Source organism: Sinohyriopsis cumingii, chromosome 17 (genome assembly GCF_028554795.1).
Source record: "Sinohyriopsis cumingii isolate HCF-2022 chromosome 17, ASM2855479v2, whole genome shotgun sequence".
NCBI classification, from domain to species: domain Eukaryota; kingdom Metazoa; phylum Mollusca; class Bivalvia; order Unionida; family Unionidae; genus Sinohyriopsis; species Sinohyriopsis cumingii.
Window position 1 is genome coordinate 4917244 of NC_142977.1, and position 20714 is coordinate 4937957.

A 20714-nucleotide genomic window follows, 5' to 3' on the forward strand; every position below is an offset into this window, starting at 1 on the left:
TTACTAGATGATTACATAGAAAGTGACATGAAGAACAATGTACAAGAACATGAATATAATTTTACTGTCTTTTAATGGTAATAAGAGCTGTACAGTCAACACAACATTTTGATGATAAGCACAATGTACATCAGCCTAGATGCTAATGAATCATAAATTATACACAAATGTCACAACAGCCTGAATGCTAATGAATCATGTATTATAAAAAAATGTCACTCCTGCCTAAATGCTAATGTATTATACACAAAGGTCACACAGGCCTAAATCCTAACGAATAAAGTATTATACACAAATGTTACACCAACCTAAATGCTATTAAATAATGTATTATACACAAATGTTACACCTACCTAAATGTTAATGAATAATGTAGTATACAAAAATGTCTCACCATCCAAACGCTAATAAATAATGTATTATACACAAGTGCCACACAAGCCTAAAGGTTTTTGTCTCTAGAGGTATTTTGGTCAGTTTTAGAGGCAATATTTTCTTTAATGTTTTTTGTTTACTTTTTAGATTACCCGGACCATTGCATGGATGATTTGGATGCAGGTTATGGGGACCAACAGATACTCAGTTACTACTTTAATTATTCATTGGGAATGTGTATGAAGTTCAGTTATAAGGGAGTTGGAGGAAACTTGAACCGATTTTCTTCATATGAGCAGTGTTATCAGGAATGCTACAGTGAGTCTTTTTAATCTTGAAGTTATGAAATCACCTTTGGTGGTCAACCTCATGTTCAGGGCACCTGCCAACAAGAAACAGATTTATGACATTTATAATAGACTGCACCGGTGGCTTAGTGGTTTGAGCATCCGCCTCAGATGTGGGAGGTCGTAGGTTCGATCCCCGGCCAAGTCATACCAAAGACTCACAAAAATGGTACTAACAACTGCCTCGCTTGGTGCTCAGCATTAAGAGGTTAGTGTTAGGACTGGTCAGCCTAGTGTCAGGATAATGTGACTGGGTGGGACATGGTGCTACATGTCTGTGACATGATGCCCCAGTGCTAGACATCACTATAAACTGCTAAACTGTGGACATCATCACTATATGACTGAAAAATTGTTAAAGCTACATTAAAAATCCAAATCATACACACACACATTTATAATAGATAATTGTTTAGAATATAATATTTATATTTTTATTTTAATAGTGAAATCAGTCTTTTTTGTAGTGTGCGTATTTGGTGGGGATTTTGTGGTTGCTGCAAATAGCGTATTTTAAGACTTGGTGAACAGTGATTCCATCTATGCCAATTGTAAGACTTGGTGAACAGTGATCCTTCTTGTGAAAGCAACATGAAACCTTCCACAAGTTCTTTAATTTAAGAAATGATGAAAATTACACTTTTCATAAAAAATAATTGAATTCACAGCAATTATTTTCAACCTCCAAACCAAGGAACTTGTACTAAAAGAGTACATGTATTGTTCCCTTAAGTGTCTTTTTATTAACAGATTTCGCTCTATATGGTACTAACAAGTTCATGCTGGTTTTTCAGTTTCACTTAATAAAGAGGCATCAAAATTGAGGATGTGATTATGGTACTTCTTATGCTTGGCATCACAATTGAGGATGTGATTGTGGTACTTCTTATGCTTGGCATCACAATTGAGGATGTGATTGTGGTACTTCTTATGCTTGGCATCACAATTGAGGATGTGATTGTGGTACTTCTTATGCTTGGCATCACAATTAAGGATGTGATTGTGGTACTTCTTATGCTTGGCATCCAAACTGAGGATGTGATTGTGGTACTTCTTATGCTTGGCATCCAAACTGAGGATGTGATTGTGGTACTTCTTAAGCTTGGCATCCAAACTGAGGATGTGATTATGGTACTTCTTATGCTTGGCATCCAAACTGAGGATGTGATTATGGTACTTCTTATGCTTGGCATCCAAACTGAGGATGTGATTGTGGTACTTCTAATGCTTGGCATCACAATTGAGGATGTGATTGTGGTACTTCTTATGCTTGGCATCAAAATTGAGGATGTGATTGTGGTACTTCTTATACTTGGCATCACAATTGAGGATGTGATTGTGGTACTTCTTATGCTTGGCATCCAAACTGAGGATGTGATTGTGGTACTTCTTATGCTTGGCATCCAAAATGAGGAAGTGATTGTGGTATATGCTAGGCATCAAAACTGAGCATGTGGCTGTGGTACATGCCTGACATCACCACTGAGCATTTGACTGTGGTACATGCTTGGCATCAACATTGAGCATATAACTGGTACATGCTTGGCTCAGACACTGAGCATGTGACTATGATACATGCTTGGCATCAACATTGAGCATATAACTGGTACATGCTTGGCTCAGACACTGAGCATGTGACTATGGTACATGCTTGGCATCAACAATGAGCATGTAACTGGTGCATATATTTAAGGTGCACAGTGGTCAAAGAATTTTTAATTAATTTGGCTAAGAGAAATTGAAATTATAGTAGAAAGCTGAATTACATCAGATAGCTAAATTACAGTAAATAGCTAAATTACAGTGAATAACTAAATTACAGTAAATAACTAAATTACAGTAAATAGCTAAATTACAGTAAATATCTAAATTACAGTAAATAGCTAAATTATTGTAGATAGCTAAATTACAGTAAATAGCTAAATTACAGTGAATAGCTAAATTATTGTAGATAGCTAAATTACAGTGAATAGCTAAATTATTGTAGATAGCTAAATTATTGTAGATAGCTAAATTACAGTAGATAGTTGAATTACTGTAGATAGCTAAACTACAGTAAATAGCTAAATTACAGTGAATAACTAAATTACAGTAAATAACTAAATTACAGTAGATAGCTAAATTACAGTAAATAGCTAAACTACAGTAAATAGCTAAATTACAGTAAATAACTAAATTACAGTAAATAGCTAAATTACAGTAAATAGGTAAATTATTGTAGATAGCTAAATTACAGTAAATAACTAAATTATTGTAGATAGCTAAATTACAGTAAATAGCTGAATTACAGTAAATAGCTGAATTACAGTAAATAGCTAAATTATTGTAGATAGCTAAATTATTGTAGATAGCTAAATTACAGTGAATAGCTAAATTATTGTAGATAGCTAAATTACAGTAGATAGTTGAATTACTGTAGATAGCTAAATTACAGTAAATAACTAAATTACAGTAAATAACTAAATTACAGCAAATAGCTAAATTACAGTAAATAGCTAAATTATTGTAGATAGCTAAATTACAGTAAATAGCTAAATTATTGTGGATAGTTAAATTACAGTAAATAACTAAATTATTGTAGATAGCTAAATTACAGTAAATAGCTAAACTACAGTAAATGGCTAAATTATGGTAGATAGCTAAATTACAGTAAATAACTAAATTACAGTAAATAGCTAAATTATTGTAGATAGCTAAATTACAGTAAATAGCTAAATTATTGTGGATAGTTAAATTACAGTAAATAACTAAATTATTGTAGATAGCTAAATTACAGTAAATAGCTAAACTACAGGAAATAGCTAAATTATGGTAGATAGCTAAATTACAGTAAATAACTAAATTACAGTAAATAGCTAAATTATTGTAGATAGCTAAATTACAGTAAATAGCTAAATTATTGTGGATAGCTAAATTACAGTAAATAACTAAATTATTGTAGATAGCTAAATTACAGTAAATAGCTGAATTACAGTAAATAGCTAAATTACAGTAAATAGCTAAATTACAGTAAATAGCTAAATTATTGTAGATAGCTAAATTACAGTAAATAGCTAAATTAATATAGATAGCTAAATTACAGTAAATAGCTAAATTACAGTAAATAGCTAAATTAATGTAGATAGCTAAATTACAGTAAATACCTAAGTTATTGTAGATAGCTAAATTACAGTAAATAGCTAAATTACAGTAAATAGCTAAATTATTGTAGATAGCTAAATAATATGATTGAAAGATAATTCGGCTATTGGTGGGATGAAACTTTAGCTGCTTTCACATTTATTACTAAAGGATTTTACTTTCTTAATAACCCTGGAAATGAACTTGGTATATGTTTGGATACCTTATACAATACTTGGTATATGTTTGGATACCTTATACAAAACTTGTATATGTTTGGATACCTTATACAAAACTTGGTACATGTTTGGATACCTTATACAAAACTTGGTATATGTTTGGATACCTTATACAAAACTTGGTATATGTTTGGATACCTTATACAAAACTTGGTATATGTTTGGATACCTTATACAAAACTTGGTACATGTTTGGATACCTTATACAAAACTTGGTATATTTTTGGATACCTTATACAAAACTTGGTATATGTTTGGATACCTTATACAAAACTTGGTATATGTTTGGATACTTTATACAAAACTTGGTATATGTTTGGATACCTTATACAATACTTGGTATATGTTTTTGGTACCTTATACAAAACCTGGTATATGTTTGGATACCTTATACAAAACTTGGTACATGTTTGGATACCTTATACAAAACTTGGTATATTTGGATACCTTATACAAAACTTTGTATAAGTTTTTGGATACCTTATACAAAACTTGGTATATGTTTGGATACCTTATACAAAACTTGGTACATGTTTGGATACCTTATACAAAACTTGGTATATTTTTGGATACCTTATACAAAACTTGGTATATGTTTGGATACCTTATACAAAACTTGGTATATGTTTGGATACCTTATACAAAACTTGGTACATGTTTGGATACCTTATACAATACTTGGTATATGTTTTTGATACCTTATACAAAACTTGGTATATGTTTGGATACCTTATACAAAACTTGGTACATGTTTGGATACCTTATACAAAACTTGGTATATTTTTGGATACCTTATACAAAACTTTGTATAAGTTTTTGGATACCTTATACAAAACTTGGTATATGTTTGGATACCTTATACAAAACTTGGTACATGTTTGGATACCTTATACAAAACTTGGTATATTTTTGGATACCTTATACAAAACTTGGTATATGTTTGGATACCTTATACAAAACTTGGTATATGTTTGGATACCTTATACAAAACTTGGTACATGTTTGGATACCTTATACAAAACTTGGTATATTTTTGGATACCTTATACAAAACTTGGTATATGTTTGGATACCTTATACAAAACTTGGTATATGTTTGGATACCTTATACAAAACCTGCTTCAAGAGCATAATTTTAATTCAGTTTTATGGCTGTAGAAGATAACCAGGTTGGATTTTCGATTTACAACTGAACACTTTTTATGGTGATACAAATACAATGTTTAATGATGAATGACTTGAATGAGAGAAGAATTATGATTAATACGTGCATGTATAAGATCCAAATGTTGGACAAATTAACATAATCTGCATGAACCTTATAATGCAACAAATGAAAATACAAATAATTGACCTTACACAGTACAAGAACAAAGGTGAATGATTGACTAATTTCTCATGACAAAAATAATGATGTGTTTTACTCAGATAGTAAAAATGAATTCACTCAAATAGTGACAAATGGGGTATTTTACTCAAATGGTAAAATGATGAAGGAAAACATACAAAAATAAACATGGTAGTAAAATAATTATAATGTATACACAAGAAATTAATAAATAACTCACATACCTCTACAGATGAAGACGTGCAAGTCCTTAAGCAGACTGCTTACTGACAAGACGTTCCGCAATGTGAAGATTTAGTCTTACAGTGAGGCATTTATACACTGACAATGTCGCCATACATCATCTGTGCACTGGAAGTATTCGGTTTTTCCCACTGAAAGCATTTTGCACATGTGGCATAGGATAAACCAAAGTCAGTGTTTCAAAATATTGTACAATATACATAAATCAACCTCAGGTATTGTTGTACACAAAACAATGAAACCCGAGTACATGTATTCAATAAATAAAAGGATTTATACAATTCTGTGACATTTGCTAAAGTATTTTACTTTCTTAATTACTTTAGAAAAGAACTGGTTTTATCTTTGACTATTTTATAAAAAAACTGCTTACGAACACAATTTGACCCACACTTAAAAGTATTTGGGAAATGCACCCTTGTTTGTTTCACACAGGATACAATATTGGTGGTATTGAAAAGGAAGGAACCTGTCCAAACATGACTGCCATCCAGTCTACAGACTATTGTGGAATTAACACCTGTGACTATGACTCCCAGTGCCCAGACGATCACAAATGTTGCTTCAATGGTTGCTCTAGAGCCTGCTTGCCACCTGTTGGTAAGTGACAAATTCTTTGTCTGTCATTAACTAGCTGTATTACTCACAAGTTCTGTCCCAGTGCTAATTGCACAGACCTACATCTGCTGTCTATGTGGTTTGTTAGGAGTAGTCAGTAGAACAAACTGCATAGAACCTGGCCTGCCAGTAGATTGTTTGACAGCAGATCAGGGTCTGCATTGTTAGCCATTGGACTTGACTTAAAAGCAAGTATATATGGTAGTGTTATGCTGTATTGATCTGTGTGTGACTGTGCATATAGACCAAGGTCTGCCACCATATTAATCACTGTGATATTAGTAGGGGTGAAATGATTCATTGATATATCAGTACAACAATATTTTTGCTGGAACGATACAGTACATATCAATACAAGAGAAGGAGAATCAATACAAAATGATACTTACCGTATATGAGTTATTTTAGTCTTCATCAGTTATGAATAATTATTATTAGTTCGCCTTCCTTAAATATATAATTCATCTAAAACACAGTTGCAGTCCTAGGCACTCATTTTTATTAGTAAAAACGAAAAAGACTATTGAGAATACTCGCTCGCTGTCTGCAATTTCGAACAAAGTGACATGGTTCGTAATCTGCAACCCCCCATTTCATGCCAATTATCTTATCCCAGCAGCATGTTCAGCATAAAGGATACATTCCAAGTGTGTTCCACGTGTATAATGAAGTACTTTACTCATCATTTAATAAAACCAATTTTATGTCAAGTTTCTACATTGAATTTGACCTTGTCTACTTTGGTTGATTTGAAAGCTACACTACTGGTGTGTCACACGGTGCAGTATATTACGTTAAAATCTTAATTGGTGGTTACTTGTTCCAGTTGAGGTAAAGGTTAAATAATAACCACCAATCAGCAATCAGTAGCTTATTCACTGCATGACAGACAGGATGTAATAGCAATCAGTGTAGCTTATTCACTGCATGACAGACAGGAAGTTCTAGCAATCAGTGTAGCTTATTCCCTGCATGACAGACAGGATGTAATAGCAATCAGTGTAGCTTATTCCCTGCATAACAGACAGGGTGTAATAGCAATCAGTGTAGCTTATTCCCTGCATAACAGACAGGATGTAATAGCAATCAGTGTAGCTTATTCCCTGCATAACAGACAGGATGTAATAGCAAAGCAACAGCAAATGTGCTCTTAAGTCATTCATATAAAAAGCACTTAAACAGAGATGCTGCCAGGGTGAGCGATTGCATGAATCGTGCAAAACACATGCAAATTCACACACTCGGAGATTGATGATGTGTGAGAACTCCTTCAAATTAGTAAAAAGTCCCACATATGAAAATGTGCTTGATGAAGTATACCATTTTTAATTTACCATTCTTGTCGCGACTTTTTTTTTGTTGGTAGGCAACTGTTTACGCTTCTGGGGTCTTCAAGCATGACAAAAATGTTTGTTAAACTAAATTTGATTAGCACATTGTATGGTGCATGCGATGTAAATCCAATTAATCAGTCAATTAGCACATTGTACTCTGGATTAAGAGTCATGGCATAGTTTGAACCCTTCATGCATGAAGTTATACAAATTCATGTATAAAATACAGGAAGCCTAGAAAACCCCAAATGTCTGATTCCCGGCATGGTTCATTTAGTTTTCGTAAGCAAAACAATGGCTGGTCATAGTGAAGATGACAATAATTTTTAAAGTTATGACATATATTGGATTGCTGGAGCTGGGAAATTATTAATGGAGATACAGTGAGTGATTTTGAGCCCAAAAATGATGTTAAATACAAGTCAGATTTACATGTTGGATGGACTGAAATAGAGCGCATGATGGTCAGTATACCTTTCAGTGGTATTTCAAAATTAAATGTAGAAAGGGCAGAATATTGAGTCTATTTAAAATACAGACAATTTAAAATTAGAATGCAATTTTAATATTTTTATCAATTAATTTAGCCCTGTGAATCATATGCTACAAAACAATATATCAGTATCAGTGTTAAGATAAACTGAATAAATCTGGATGAAAAAAAATTGAAATTAAGAAGGAAAGATATTTATTTTGAACATTTCTGTCTGCACAAGCAGACTACGGCATTGATGGACTAAAAACCCTAATTCAGCATTATGGAACAAATAAGAAATCTTGCATTGTAGTCAATAAACTACTGATTCAAGAAGTGAGTTTGTGTTAGTGATAAATTCTATTTTGGAGCAGGTGTATCCAAAAGATAATATTTGTGAGCTCTGGAAAATTGTAAATAACAGCTATAAAGATCAGTTTCCCAACATGTTCAAGCCGACAAAGCTAGCTGTGTATATGCCCCTTCTGAAGGAAGCACAGAGCAATACTGATACTAAAGGAGCAAAGTATGCTCAGAAATAATTAACAGATTAATATACAACTAGAGGTTACATCTTTTAAAGATTTTGATTTCAATAAAGCTCTAAAAAAAGTGGAGTATTGAACCATGACCGTTTCCTCCTCCCGCTCCTTTTCTACTCTCCCCTTCTTTCGGTGAAAAGGGTGAAGTCCCCCTTATGATACAGTCCTGGCAGTATCCTTAAATTATACATCAGAAACAAATTTGAAATTTCTCTTTCTATGCAGATATTTAACCAGAGAATGAAGGCGCTTATGGAATAAATAAAATTACCACAGAATCAGCAAGGGAACACATTTCAAGCTGCTGAAAATTATCACCTTGTGTAAATTTTAAAATAAATAAAATAGAATAGGACTTAGTGTTGTTAACGGTTTTCATGCTTCACTAATAAATACAAGTACCTGTGGCCACAGCAGAATTTTGCATATGCTGAAAGTACAGTGTGATAGATTTTGTTGGTATTCAACCTTATTCCCATGCTCGGATTTGTTCTACATGAGATTTTCTTTGTACGAGGAAATTGCTCTATTGCTTTTGTTTTGAAGATAACATCGTAATGTCTTCCATGTTTAAGTTAGACATGAAATTGGTAATAAGATGTTTTTAAAACATTCATGCCATGCAAAACAAAGGTCCTGGTGACCAAAGTGAGTTAAATGGAGCCACCATTAAATAGCCTAAAACAATAAATACAATTCACTGACAACCAACAAGTTACAGTCTTTTGAAAGTATTTTTGTTTTCTTGTCATTGAATAGAATTGCATATAAATATATGATAACCATATCCCTATCTGTAATCTGCATACTGGAAATACAACCATTATGTCAACATATATAAAGGGGCACCACCTACCTATGAAATTCAAAGATGGAAAGACCATCGAGAATATTGATATGTATCATATTGCAGGCTGTGTATCATGAATTGTCTCGATATGTCGTACAGGTGTATCTTTTCACCCTAGATATTAGGATCTATTATGTTTGTTCTCCTTACATGCATCATATGTAGCAAACAGCTGAGACCCCTCTCTGCTGGCACATTATATGATAGCCAGTCAGGGTCATTGCAGTTAAAACTTTGGGGGTATTTAATAATAATGATGATGATAATAATAGCAATAATAATGCTTTTATTAATCATTATCACTAACAATACACAGCGTGATTACTTTCTTTAATCATCACCACTGTCATTTCATAGCAGTGATTACTTTCTTTAATCATCACCACTGTCATTTCATAGCAGTGATTACTTTCTTTAATCATCAACACTGTCATTTCATAGCAGTGATTACTTTCTTTAATCATCACCTCTATCATTTCATATCTGTGATTACTTTCTTTATCATCACCACTGTCATTTCATAGCAGTGATTACTTTCTTTAATCATCACCACTGTCATTTCATAGCAGTGATTACTTTCTTTAATCATCACCACTGTCATTTCATAGCGGTGATTACTTTCTTTAATCATCAACACTGTCATTTCATAGCAGTGATTACTTTCTTTAATCATCACCTCTATCATTTCATAGCAGTGATTACTTTCTTTAATCATCACCACTAACATTTCATAGCAGTGATTACTTTCTTTAATCATCACCACTGTCATTTCATAGCAGTGATTACTTTCTTTAATCATCACCACTTTCATTTCATAGTGGTGATTACTTTCTTTAATCATCACCACTGTCATTTCATAGCTGTGATTACTTTCTTTAATCATAACCACTATCATTTCATAGCTGTGATTACTTTCTTTAATCATCACCACTGTCATTTCATAGTGGTGATTACTTTCTTTAATCATCACCACTGTCATTTCATAGCTGTGATTACTTTCTTTAATCATCATCACTGTCATTTCATAGCTGTGATTACTTTCTTTAATCATCACCACTGTCATTTCATAGTAGTGATTACTTTCTTTAATCATCACCACTATCATTTCATAGCTGTGATTACTTTCTTTAATCATCACCACTGTCATTTCATAGCAGTGATTACTTTCTTTAATCATCACCACTGTCATTTCATAGCAGTGATTACTTTCTTTAATCATAACCACTATCATTTCATAGCTGTGATTACTTTCTTTAATCATCACCACTGTCATTTCATAGTGGTGATTACTTTCTTTAATCATCACCACTGTCATTTCATAGCTGTGATTACTTTCTTTAATCATCATCACTGTCATTTCATAGCTGTGATTACTTTCTTTAATCATCACCACTGTCATTTCATAGTAGTGATTACTTTCTTTAATCATCACCACTATCATTTCATAGCTGTGATTACTTTCTTTAATCATCACCACTGTCATTTCATAGCAGTGATTACTTTCTTTAATCATCACCACTGTCATTTCATAGCAGTGATTACTTTCTTTAATCATAACCACTATCATTTCATAGCTGTGATTACTTTCTTTAATCATCACCAATGTCATTTCATAGTGGTGATTACTTTCTTTAATCATCACCACTGTCATTTCATGGGTGTGATTACTTTCTTTAATCATCATCACTGTCATTTCATAGCAGTGATTACTTTCTTTTATCATCACCACTTTCATTTCATAGTGGTGATTACTTTCTTTAATCATCACCACTGTCATTTCATAGCTGTGATTACTTTCTATAATCATCACCATGAATAATATGTAGCTGTTCCTGTTTTCTTCAAACTGTTGACTCTATTTATGTATGGGTTTTCACATTTTCTTTACACTTTCAAGTTTCCAAAACAAAGTATTTAAGTAGCATTTGATTACAGTTCAGTGAAAAGCTGTTATTTAAGTAGTAGTGGAATACCATTCCATGACAAACTGATATTTAAGTAGTAGTGGAATGCAATTCCAGGACAAACTGTTATTCAAGTAGCAGTGGAATACCATTCCATGACAAGCTGTTATTTAAGTAGTTTGTTGTTGTAGGGTTTAAGTTTCAGCACACAATAGGCTATACATGGTGGCCAGTATTAATGGTGGAGGAAGAACCCGGGAAAACTATGGACAAAACCACAATTCCATGACAAGCTGTTATTTAAGTAGCAGTGGAATACAATTATATGACCAGCTGTTATTTAAGTAGCAGTGGAATACAATTCCATGACAAGCTGTTATTTAAGTAGCGGTGGAATACAATTATATGACAAGCTGTTATTTAAGTAGCAGTGGAATACAATTCCATGACAGGCTGTTATTTAAGCAGCAGTGGAATACAATTCCATGACAAGCTGTTATTTAAGTAGTAGTGGAATACAATTCCATGACAAGCTGTTATGTAAGTAGCAGTGGAATACAATTCCATGACAAGCTGTTATTTAAGTAGTAGTGGAATACAATTCCATGACAAGCTGTTATTTAAGTAGCAGTGGAATACAATTCCATGACAAGCTGTTATTTAAGTAGTAGTGGAATACAATTCCATGACAAGCTGTTATGTAAGTAGCAGTGGAATACAATTCCATGACAAACTGTTATTTAAGTAGTAGTGGAAAACAATTATATGACAAGCTGTTATTTAAGTAGCAGTGGAATACAATTCCATGACAAGCTGTTATTTAAGTAGTAGTGGAATACAATTCCATGACAAGCTGTTATTTAAGTAGCAGTGGAATACAATTCCATGACAAGCTGTTATTTAAGTAGCAGTGGAATACAATTCCATGACAAGCTGTTATTTAAGTAGCAGTGGAATACAATTCCATGACAAACTGTTATTTAAGTAGCTTTGGAATAATAGTCCATGACCAGTTGTTTCATATGGCCAGATTTTCATTTGGAGAGTTCATTCAGGTACTCTGTATGGGAGTAGGGGTGGGGGTCAAATAGACATCTGCCCAAATGGTACAAAAATAATAAGCAGATCACAGACTTTATCTTAAAACTGATATAGAATGAAATATCAATCATACTTTAATACTGTTTGGAAATTTCAATCATACTTTAACACTGTTTGGAAATTTCAATCATACTCTAACACTGTTTGGAGATTTCTAACATACTTTAACACTTTGGAAATTTCAATCATACTTTAACACTTTGGAAATTTCAATCATACTTTAACACTTTGGAAATTTCAATCATACTTTAACACTGTTTGGAAATTTCAATCATACTTTAACACTGTTTGGAAATTTCAATCATACTTTAACAGTTTGGAAATTTCAATCATACTTTAACACTGTTTGGATTGCAAGCCCACTGATTTTCAGTGTTCTCATAGTCAGACCTGGAATTAAATAACAACTTGTCCTGGACTTACACTGAATGCTAATTGATCTGTATAATGACACCAAGGTTCTGATTTGAGGTGTTTTATGACAACGCTAATTTGTACATTTACAACTTTTGATGAACTTCACTTGGACTTATTGCTATCTCAGTATTTTATATTTTATTTGGATATCACCATCTATATTACTATCTCTGTATTTTATATTTTATTTGGACATCACCATCTATATTACTATCTCAGTATTTTATATTTTATTTGGACATCACCATCTATATTACTATCTCTGTCCTTTATAATTTTTTTATGCATCACCATCTATATTACTGTCTCTGTATTTTATATTTTATTTGGACATCACCATCTATATTACTATATCTATATTTTATATTTTATTTGGACATCACCATCTATATTACTATATCTATATTTTATATTTTATTTGGACATCACCATCTATATTACTCTCTCTGTCCTTTATCAAAAACACATATAATTTGAGATTTTTCATTGGTTGCTTTAAAACCTGTAAGCTAAATATTGGCTAGTAAATGGGACCACTTGATCTTATCTGCCTTGTCATAATGGCAAATGTCAGATATCCACAAGATCAGAAAATTTGTCTGTTTGGTATAGCATTAGGAAGTAATGCTAACTCTTTGCAACCAATTAAGACTACAAATTAAGAAGTAAAATTCATTAACTTTTCATTCATGTTTCACAACTGTAGCTGTTAATTTCAGTTACATGCAATGAACAGAGATGTAACATTGGAGGTTATTGCGCAGATAATGGACAGTGTGCATGTCGTGATCTATGCACAGCTGAATACAACCCCATCTGTGGCAGTGATGGCAAGACATACAGCAATCTGTGTGATCTGGAAATAACAGCATGCCGTACTAATGAGCCAATTTACTTTGCCGCGTATGGAAACTGCACCATTGACAACTCTTGCTGGACATCCTTGACACCAGCTTCATTAATTAATCCTGTCTCTACATGTATGGATAAAATGGCAGCACTTTTCAGTGCCCTGCAAAATTCAACCGACTCATTTTGCTCGTAAGTACAAATTTAAATCATTTCAAAATTTGTCACAAATCAAGGGAAGATTTTTAACTCAGAGGCCAAGTTGAGTGCTTAAATTGATGACAATATTGTGTTTTTATGTAGAAATTGATTACCATATTTTATGTTATTTTTATGCCTCATCATGAGAGTTGATGGGTCATTACTTTTGTCCATCCATGATTCACATCTTGGTCAAGTTCTGCATATAAGTCATTTGATGCAATAATGTGGGGCATCCATGAATGCCTTTTCAGTATAGATTACTTTGTATGGTGTTCAAATAATTACAGGTGACAACAAAACTTTTTTTCCCCACTGATTCTAAGTACAGATATTGGTGATAAAATTATTTTGCTAATACAATTAATAGATTTATTAATTATTTATTATTATAAAAAGTAGTGGCAGCTTGATTCTGTGTCAATAACATTCTCAGGTTGAAAATTAAAGGAAAAGAATAATTATGATCCGTATTGATGTTATGCACAAATATTACAGGTAATCAGTAATTAGGGCCCCTGGTCAATGAATGGTAGAGAATATTACAGGTAATACAGTGATTATGGCCCCTGGTCAATGAAGGGTACAAAATATTATGGGTGATACAGCAACTAGGGCCCTATTAGGGCCCCTGGTCAGTGCAGGGCACAAAATATTACAGGCATTATGTAATTAGGGCCCCTGTAGACCTGCCAACTCTTATGATTTTGCCTTAAGTCTTATGAAAATTAGCCTTAAAATACGAACTTATGGCTTACTAGCAAAAACAATGACAAAATTATCATTGCCAAAAAATCCAGATAATTGGTTCATCTGTGTTTTATTTGGATCCAGGTTTCATATTAGAATTAGTGAAATTAGTTAGGGAACCAGACTAACTTTACGGCAGCACCCCAGATGTTTTAAACTGCACTGTTTATTCATGCGAAGCGTCTGCATGATCAAACTGTTGATTATAGAAATTTTTTTATAAAAATGGTGTCCTGAAAGTGATGCATGTTTAAAACAAAATTAAAAATAAGCCTCCAGAAAAGTGTTAGTAATCAACACAAAACAATAAAAAGGAATATTCAGATTCTTGTGAATGCAAGATGAAAGGGACAAATTATGTTTATTGGACTTAGCCATGCCAGTTTGAGTATGTCTCATGGCGGGAGATATGATTGCTGTCATCTTATAAAATGGAAAAAGAATTTCCAAGAATTACATCAAGTTAACAGATAGTAACAAGCCATTGAGTTGCATAGGGTTTGGAACTAAAGTTTAGGCAACTGTACTAGTGGTAAATAAGGTCTATGCATACTTTACAAACTTTTCAGTTGAACAGTGTTAACGTCACTGCGTCAAACTTTTAATTACGTTTTCCAGCTTTACAATAGCAGTTATTGATATTTTGTTACACCTTACTGAAAACTGGTCATTCTTACAGAAAAAGATCAGCTGCCTTACTGGGACGGACTTGTCGGGGTCGGCAGGTCTGCCCCTGGTCAATGAAGGGTACAAAATATTACAGGGAATACAATGATTAGTGACCCTAGTTAATGATTAGTTCAGAAATATTACAGGCAATATGGTAATTAGTGACCCTGGTCAATGAATAGTAGAGAATATTACAGATAATATTGTAATCAAGGTCGCAGGTTAATGAAGGATACAAGATATTACAGGTAGTATGTTAATTAGGGCCCCTGGTCAATGAATGGTAGAGCATATTTCAGGTAATATGGTAAATAGGGCCCCTGGTGAATGAAAAGATCAAAATATTACAGGTAATATGGTAAATAGGGCCCCTGGTGAATGAAAAGATCAAAATATTACAGGTAATATGGTAACTAGGGTCCCTGGTGAATGAAGTTAGTCCCTGAAACATTCATTTAATGGCTTGGGGTGGTATCTTCATGTTATTTGTATTTTAAATATATATTCTTTTTATTATTCCTTCAATATGTAAAATGATATCATGATGCCTTATGATGTCTTGTTGGTCCTAAATGGTGCTAATATGACATCCAGTATGTCAATTCCAACAGCTAATTTGAAAATCTTATTGCTGAAGAATATTAGAGATGGTTTCAACAGTCAGCAGTTAAAAGGAAGAAATGGTCTAGTCTTGAATTTCTTGAAATTGTTTTGGGTCAGTCCCTTTGTTTTGGTTCAGTTGGAAATAAAGGCCATAACTCAGTTGTGTCACTGCTTCTCACATGCATCATATGTGAACTTCATTCATCATTTGTCATGGATTGTCTGTCCAGAGGTATTAGTACACAGAAGCGGCCAATGGGCTGTAACTTTTTTTTAAAAATTGTATTCTGATTTATCTGTTTCAGACTTGCCGACAAAACTGTAAAGTGTCTAGCTGATGCCAGTGACTTTAATGTTAACGACTACCTTTGCTTGTTGGCAAATAAAGCAGAAGTTGAAAATTTCCTGAATCTATTACCCAGTTCGATGTCGATGACCTTGACACCATATGCCAGAGGGCAGTTACTTGATTTGAAAGGAGTTAGAACTAAATGTCTTGGTAAGATTTTTATGCTTCTGAGGCAAATTAACAATATCCTACCTTGTTAGGGCTGTGTGTTCATCTATCATTCTGAGTCCATCTGTCAGTCTTTCTATCCATCTGTCAGTCTGCATGTCCATCGGTCAGTCTGTCAGTCTGTCCATCTGTCAGTCTGTGTGTCCATCTGTCAGTCTGTATATCCATCTGTCAGCAGTGTGTTTTATGCAAGATATCTTTAATGGGAAAACTTGGATTTTTCCCAAATTTAGTCTTCATGTGTAAATGAATTTAGATAGAATCGTTAATGGGTTCCTTTTTAAGCCATCATTTAGTAGAGTTATAGCCACTGATGTTCTATCTTCCTAAATTTCATTTTAATAGCTTTGTCAAGAATTGCTGTATTTCAAACATATTTAAATATTAGCTTTATATTAATTATACAATGTAGGAGTTCATTTGCAGGAGTTGTTGGCCTTGGTTACCTTTGGTTTCCACAGCACAACTTTACCAAGAAATTGAACCAAATTTGGAATGTGGATTTTATGGATTTCAACCACATTTGGAATGTAGATTTATGGATTTCAACCACATTTGGAATGTAGATTTATGGATTTCAACCACATTTGTAATGTAGATTTATGGATTTCAACCAAATTTGGAATATGACTTTATGATTTCAACCACAATTGGAATGTAGATTTATGGATTTCAACCACATTTGGAATGTAGATTAATGGATTTCAACCACATTTGGAATGTAGATTTATGGATTTCAACCAAATTTGGAATGTAGATTTATGGGTTTCAACCACATTTGGAATGTAGATTTATGGATTTCAAATGTAGATTTATGGATTTCAACCACATTTGGAATGTAGATTTATGGATTTCAACCAAATTTGGAATGTAGATTTATGGATTTCAACCAAATTTGGAATATGGTTCATTTACCTTTGATGACCAAAATAATAATACCATTGATTAGTGGATCTGAATGAAATTGCTAAAATGTTAAGCAACCTTGATTTCCAGCATTACATAGTATCATTGAGAGGTGCTATGACCCATAATTGTCATTTAGAGTTATGACCCCTTATTATCATTTAGAGTTATGACCCCTTATTGTCAGTTAGTGTTATGACCCTTAATTGCCTGTCCCCAGTGCTAACGTTACGTTGTAAAGGAGCAGTGAATTTCCACCAATTTTAGCATACATCTTTATAGTGACGAGACTTGGAATTGGTTTGATTGTTAGTATTCCATGTCATAATTGAGAGGAGTTCTGACCCCTGATTGCCAAGTCTCTTAACTTTGGTGTCCCAAAATAACATTGCCATGAATTTTTAGATTTCAGCCTGATTTGGTGTGCAGCATTTTATTTGATGAGTTGACGATCAGATTGATTTTCTAGCATTTTATGTAATCATTTAGAGTTATGATCCCTTATTGTCATTTAGAGTTATGACCCCTTATTGCCTGTCCTTGTAAACTTTAGTTTCTGTAGCAATATTTACAAAGGATTATTGAATTTCAATTACTTTTAGTTTCCTGATTTGTATCACCAAGACCTAAGATGAATTTGATTGATTTCCAGCTTTCTAAATCAGAGTTTAGAGAAGTTATGACCCCCTGTTATCCACTCATCTTCATTTTGCTTTTCACAGCATAATATTATCTAGGATCAAATTTCACAGCATTCCTTTACCTAGGATCAAATTTCACAGCATAACTTTACCTAGGATCAAATTTGATGTGCAGTTTTATATTGATGAGGCTTTGATTGAAATGTATTTCTGGTGTTCAAAATAGTCTTTTAGCGGCCTCTTATTGTCTGCCCTTCTAAACTTTGGTTTTTACAGCATAATTTTACCAAAGATTATTGAATTTCAGCTAAATTTGATTCACATCATTTTATTAGTATGCCCTCAGATGACTTTGATTTGGAGGAGTTATGGTCCCAGATTTCCATCCTCTTACCTTTTTCTTCAAACAGCAAAAGTTTATCTGGAATTGTTGGATTTCAACCAATTTATTGTTCAGCTTTTGTGACACACAGCAGTTAAGTGCCTGGAAGATTTGTTATTTGTAGTCGTACCATGTGAATGACATTTTATATCTATTAAATGCTAGTAGTCAATGATTAGTTTATATTTATATTTTGTATTGTAAGCATAAAACATTGCACAGACAGCAATATATCTTTCTCCTGAAACAGATCTAAATTTAATTACTAAGAACAAAGGAAGTGATGGCCCTAAAAAAAAAAAACAGCTGAGAAATTCTGTTGCATATTCGGGCTGGTCTGATTGTTGGGATTCAACCCACAATCTGATCAGCAGTCCAATGCTTTAACCACTGAGCCACCATGGCTACCCTGGATGGGAATCTCATTTTTTTCCAAATGGGGTAAGGACAGACTCCGAAATCCATGTGGAGTTTACTCCCCTTGTAGCATATCTGTACGATATTGGGCTATTCCTTAAATTATACAGCAAAGTAATCACACTTTGTACTTATAATTATACAGCAATGTAATGACAATTTGTCCTTATAATTATACAGCAATGCAATCACAATTTGTACTTATAATTATACAGCAAAGTAATCACACTTTGTACTTATAATTATACAGCAATGTAATGACAATTTGTCCTTATAATTATACAGCAAAGTAATCACACTTTGTACTTATAATTATACAGCAATGTAATCACAGTTTGTACTTATAATTATACAGCAAAGTAATCACACTTTGTACTTATAATTATACAGCAAAGTAATCATACTTTGTACTTATAATTATACAGCAAAGTAATCACACTTTGTACTTATAATTATACAGCAAAGTAATCACAATTTGTCCTTATAATTATACAGCAAAGTAATCACAATTTGTACTTATACAGCAAAGTAATCTCACTTTGTACTTATAAATTATACAGCAAAGTAATCACACTTTGTACATACATTAATGAATGAAAATGGACACTACTTGCTTACTTTTTGTCAGTTTCATTTCATTTTTCAAGAAAATGCAAACATAGTAAAGAATGTAATGTTAAACATAAAAAAGAATCTGCCATGTTTTAATCTCATGTGTTTGGTCTTGAAGATAAATGACACCAACATTAATAGACAATGTAGCATCCAAAACATTTCTTCCATTCCATTTTTAATATAAGAATCAATTTGCATTCACAGGCAAACATATATCAGTTGCCCATTCACAGGCAAACATATATCAGTTGCCCATTCACAGGCAAACATATATCAGTTACCCATTCACAGGAAAACATATACCAATTACCCATTCACAGGCAAACATGTATCAGTTACTGTCATTAAATATTACTAAGGACATGATGCCAGTCTGTCACTGAATATTACTAAGGACATGATGCAAATCTGTCATTAAATACTACTAAAAACATGATGCCAATCTGTCATTAAATATTAATAGCAAGACAATTCCTTTAAACCCTTTCATCCCATGCCAATTGACCATAAAATATAGATTCAGTTTTTATATGGGATGTTCCAGTTAAACATGGATGGGTCCACGAGAACACACTTTCCAATTATTTTATTGGTTACCCATACATGAAATTTAGAAATTTGTATGACTGGTCATTATCATAAGAGTGACCATGTAAGATATTTTTAAAAACTGCCTTCCCTGGGTACCATGTATGTTGAGATGGAATAGTTTTAAAGTGCCTGATTTTACTAAAGTGATTGATAGCTTCCATTTGACCATTTGTAAAGCACTATTTCAGATTTACTTTTATATGTTAGTTATTATTATGGTAATCATATGTACCAGTCTGTGTTTTTGAATGTACATTCTTGTTCAATGAGTTAAGATCTGTACCAGTCTGAATTTTTTATGTACATCTTTTTAATGGAGTTAAGGTCTGTAACAGTCTGAAATTTTGAATGTACATTCTTGTTCATTGAGCTAAGATGCAACATGTCATATATGAATTTACTTGTTAACAAAATGGATGTTTTATTGTTTATGAAGTCCAAAGAAAGTCACAGGTCACTGTGCATTTGGTCACACTATGCTTAGTAAAGGTCTGGGCCATTGGTCACTATGCATTTGGTCACACTAGGCTAAGTAAAAGTCAGTGTCATTGGTCAGTACATTTGGTCACACAAGGTTAAGTTAAAGCACAAAATTATGCAAATTAAACAAATGGGTGCATTATGTAAGAATTAACAGCTGTATGGCCATCTCTTAGGCTGA

General features: G+C 33.0%; 1 protein-coding gene across 1 annotated transcript in view; it reads left to right on the top strand.

Moving 5' to 3' along the window:
• LOC149777677 (uncharacterized) overlaps positions 1-20714 on the top strand; it is a 193720-nt gene that overhangs the window by 72408 nt on the left and 100598 nt on the right. The window contains exons 17-20 of the mRNA XM_089940394.1: positions 523-693; positions 6107-6271; positions 13632-13953; positions 16290-16483. Coding sequence (XP_089796520.1) covers positions 523-693; positions 6107-6271; positions 13632-13953; positions 16290-16483 — 852 coding nt within the window. The remainder of the gene's footprint in view (positions 1-522; positions 694-6106; positions 6272-13631; positions 13954-16289; positions 16484-20714) is intronic.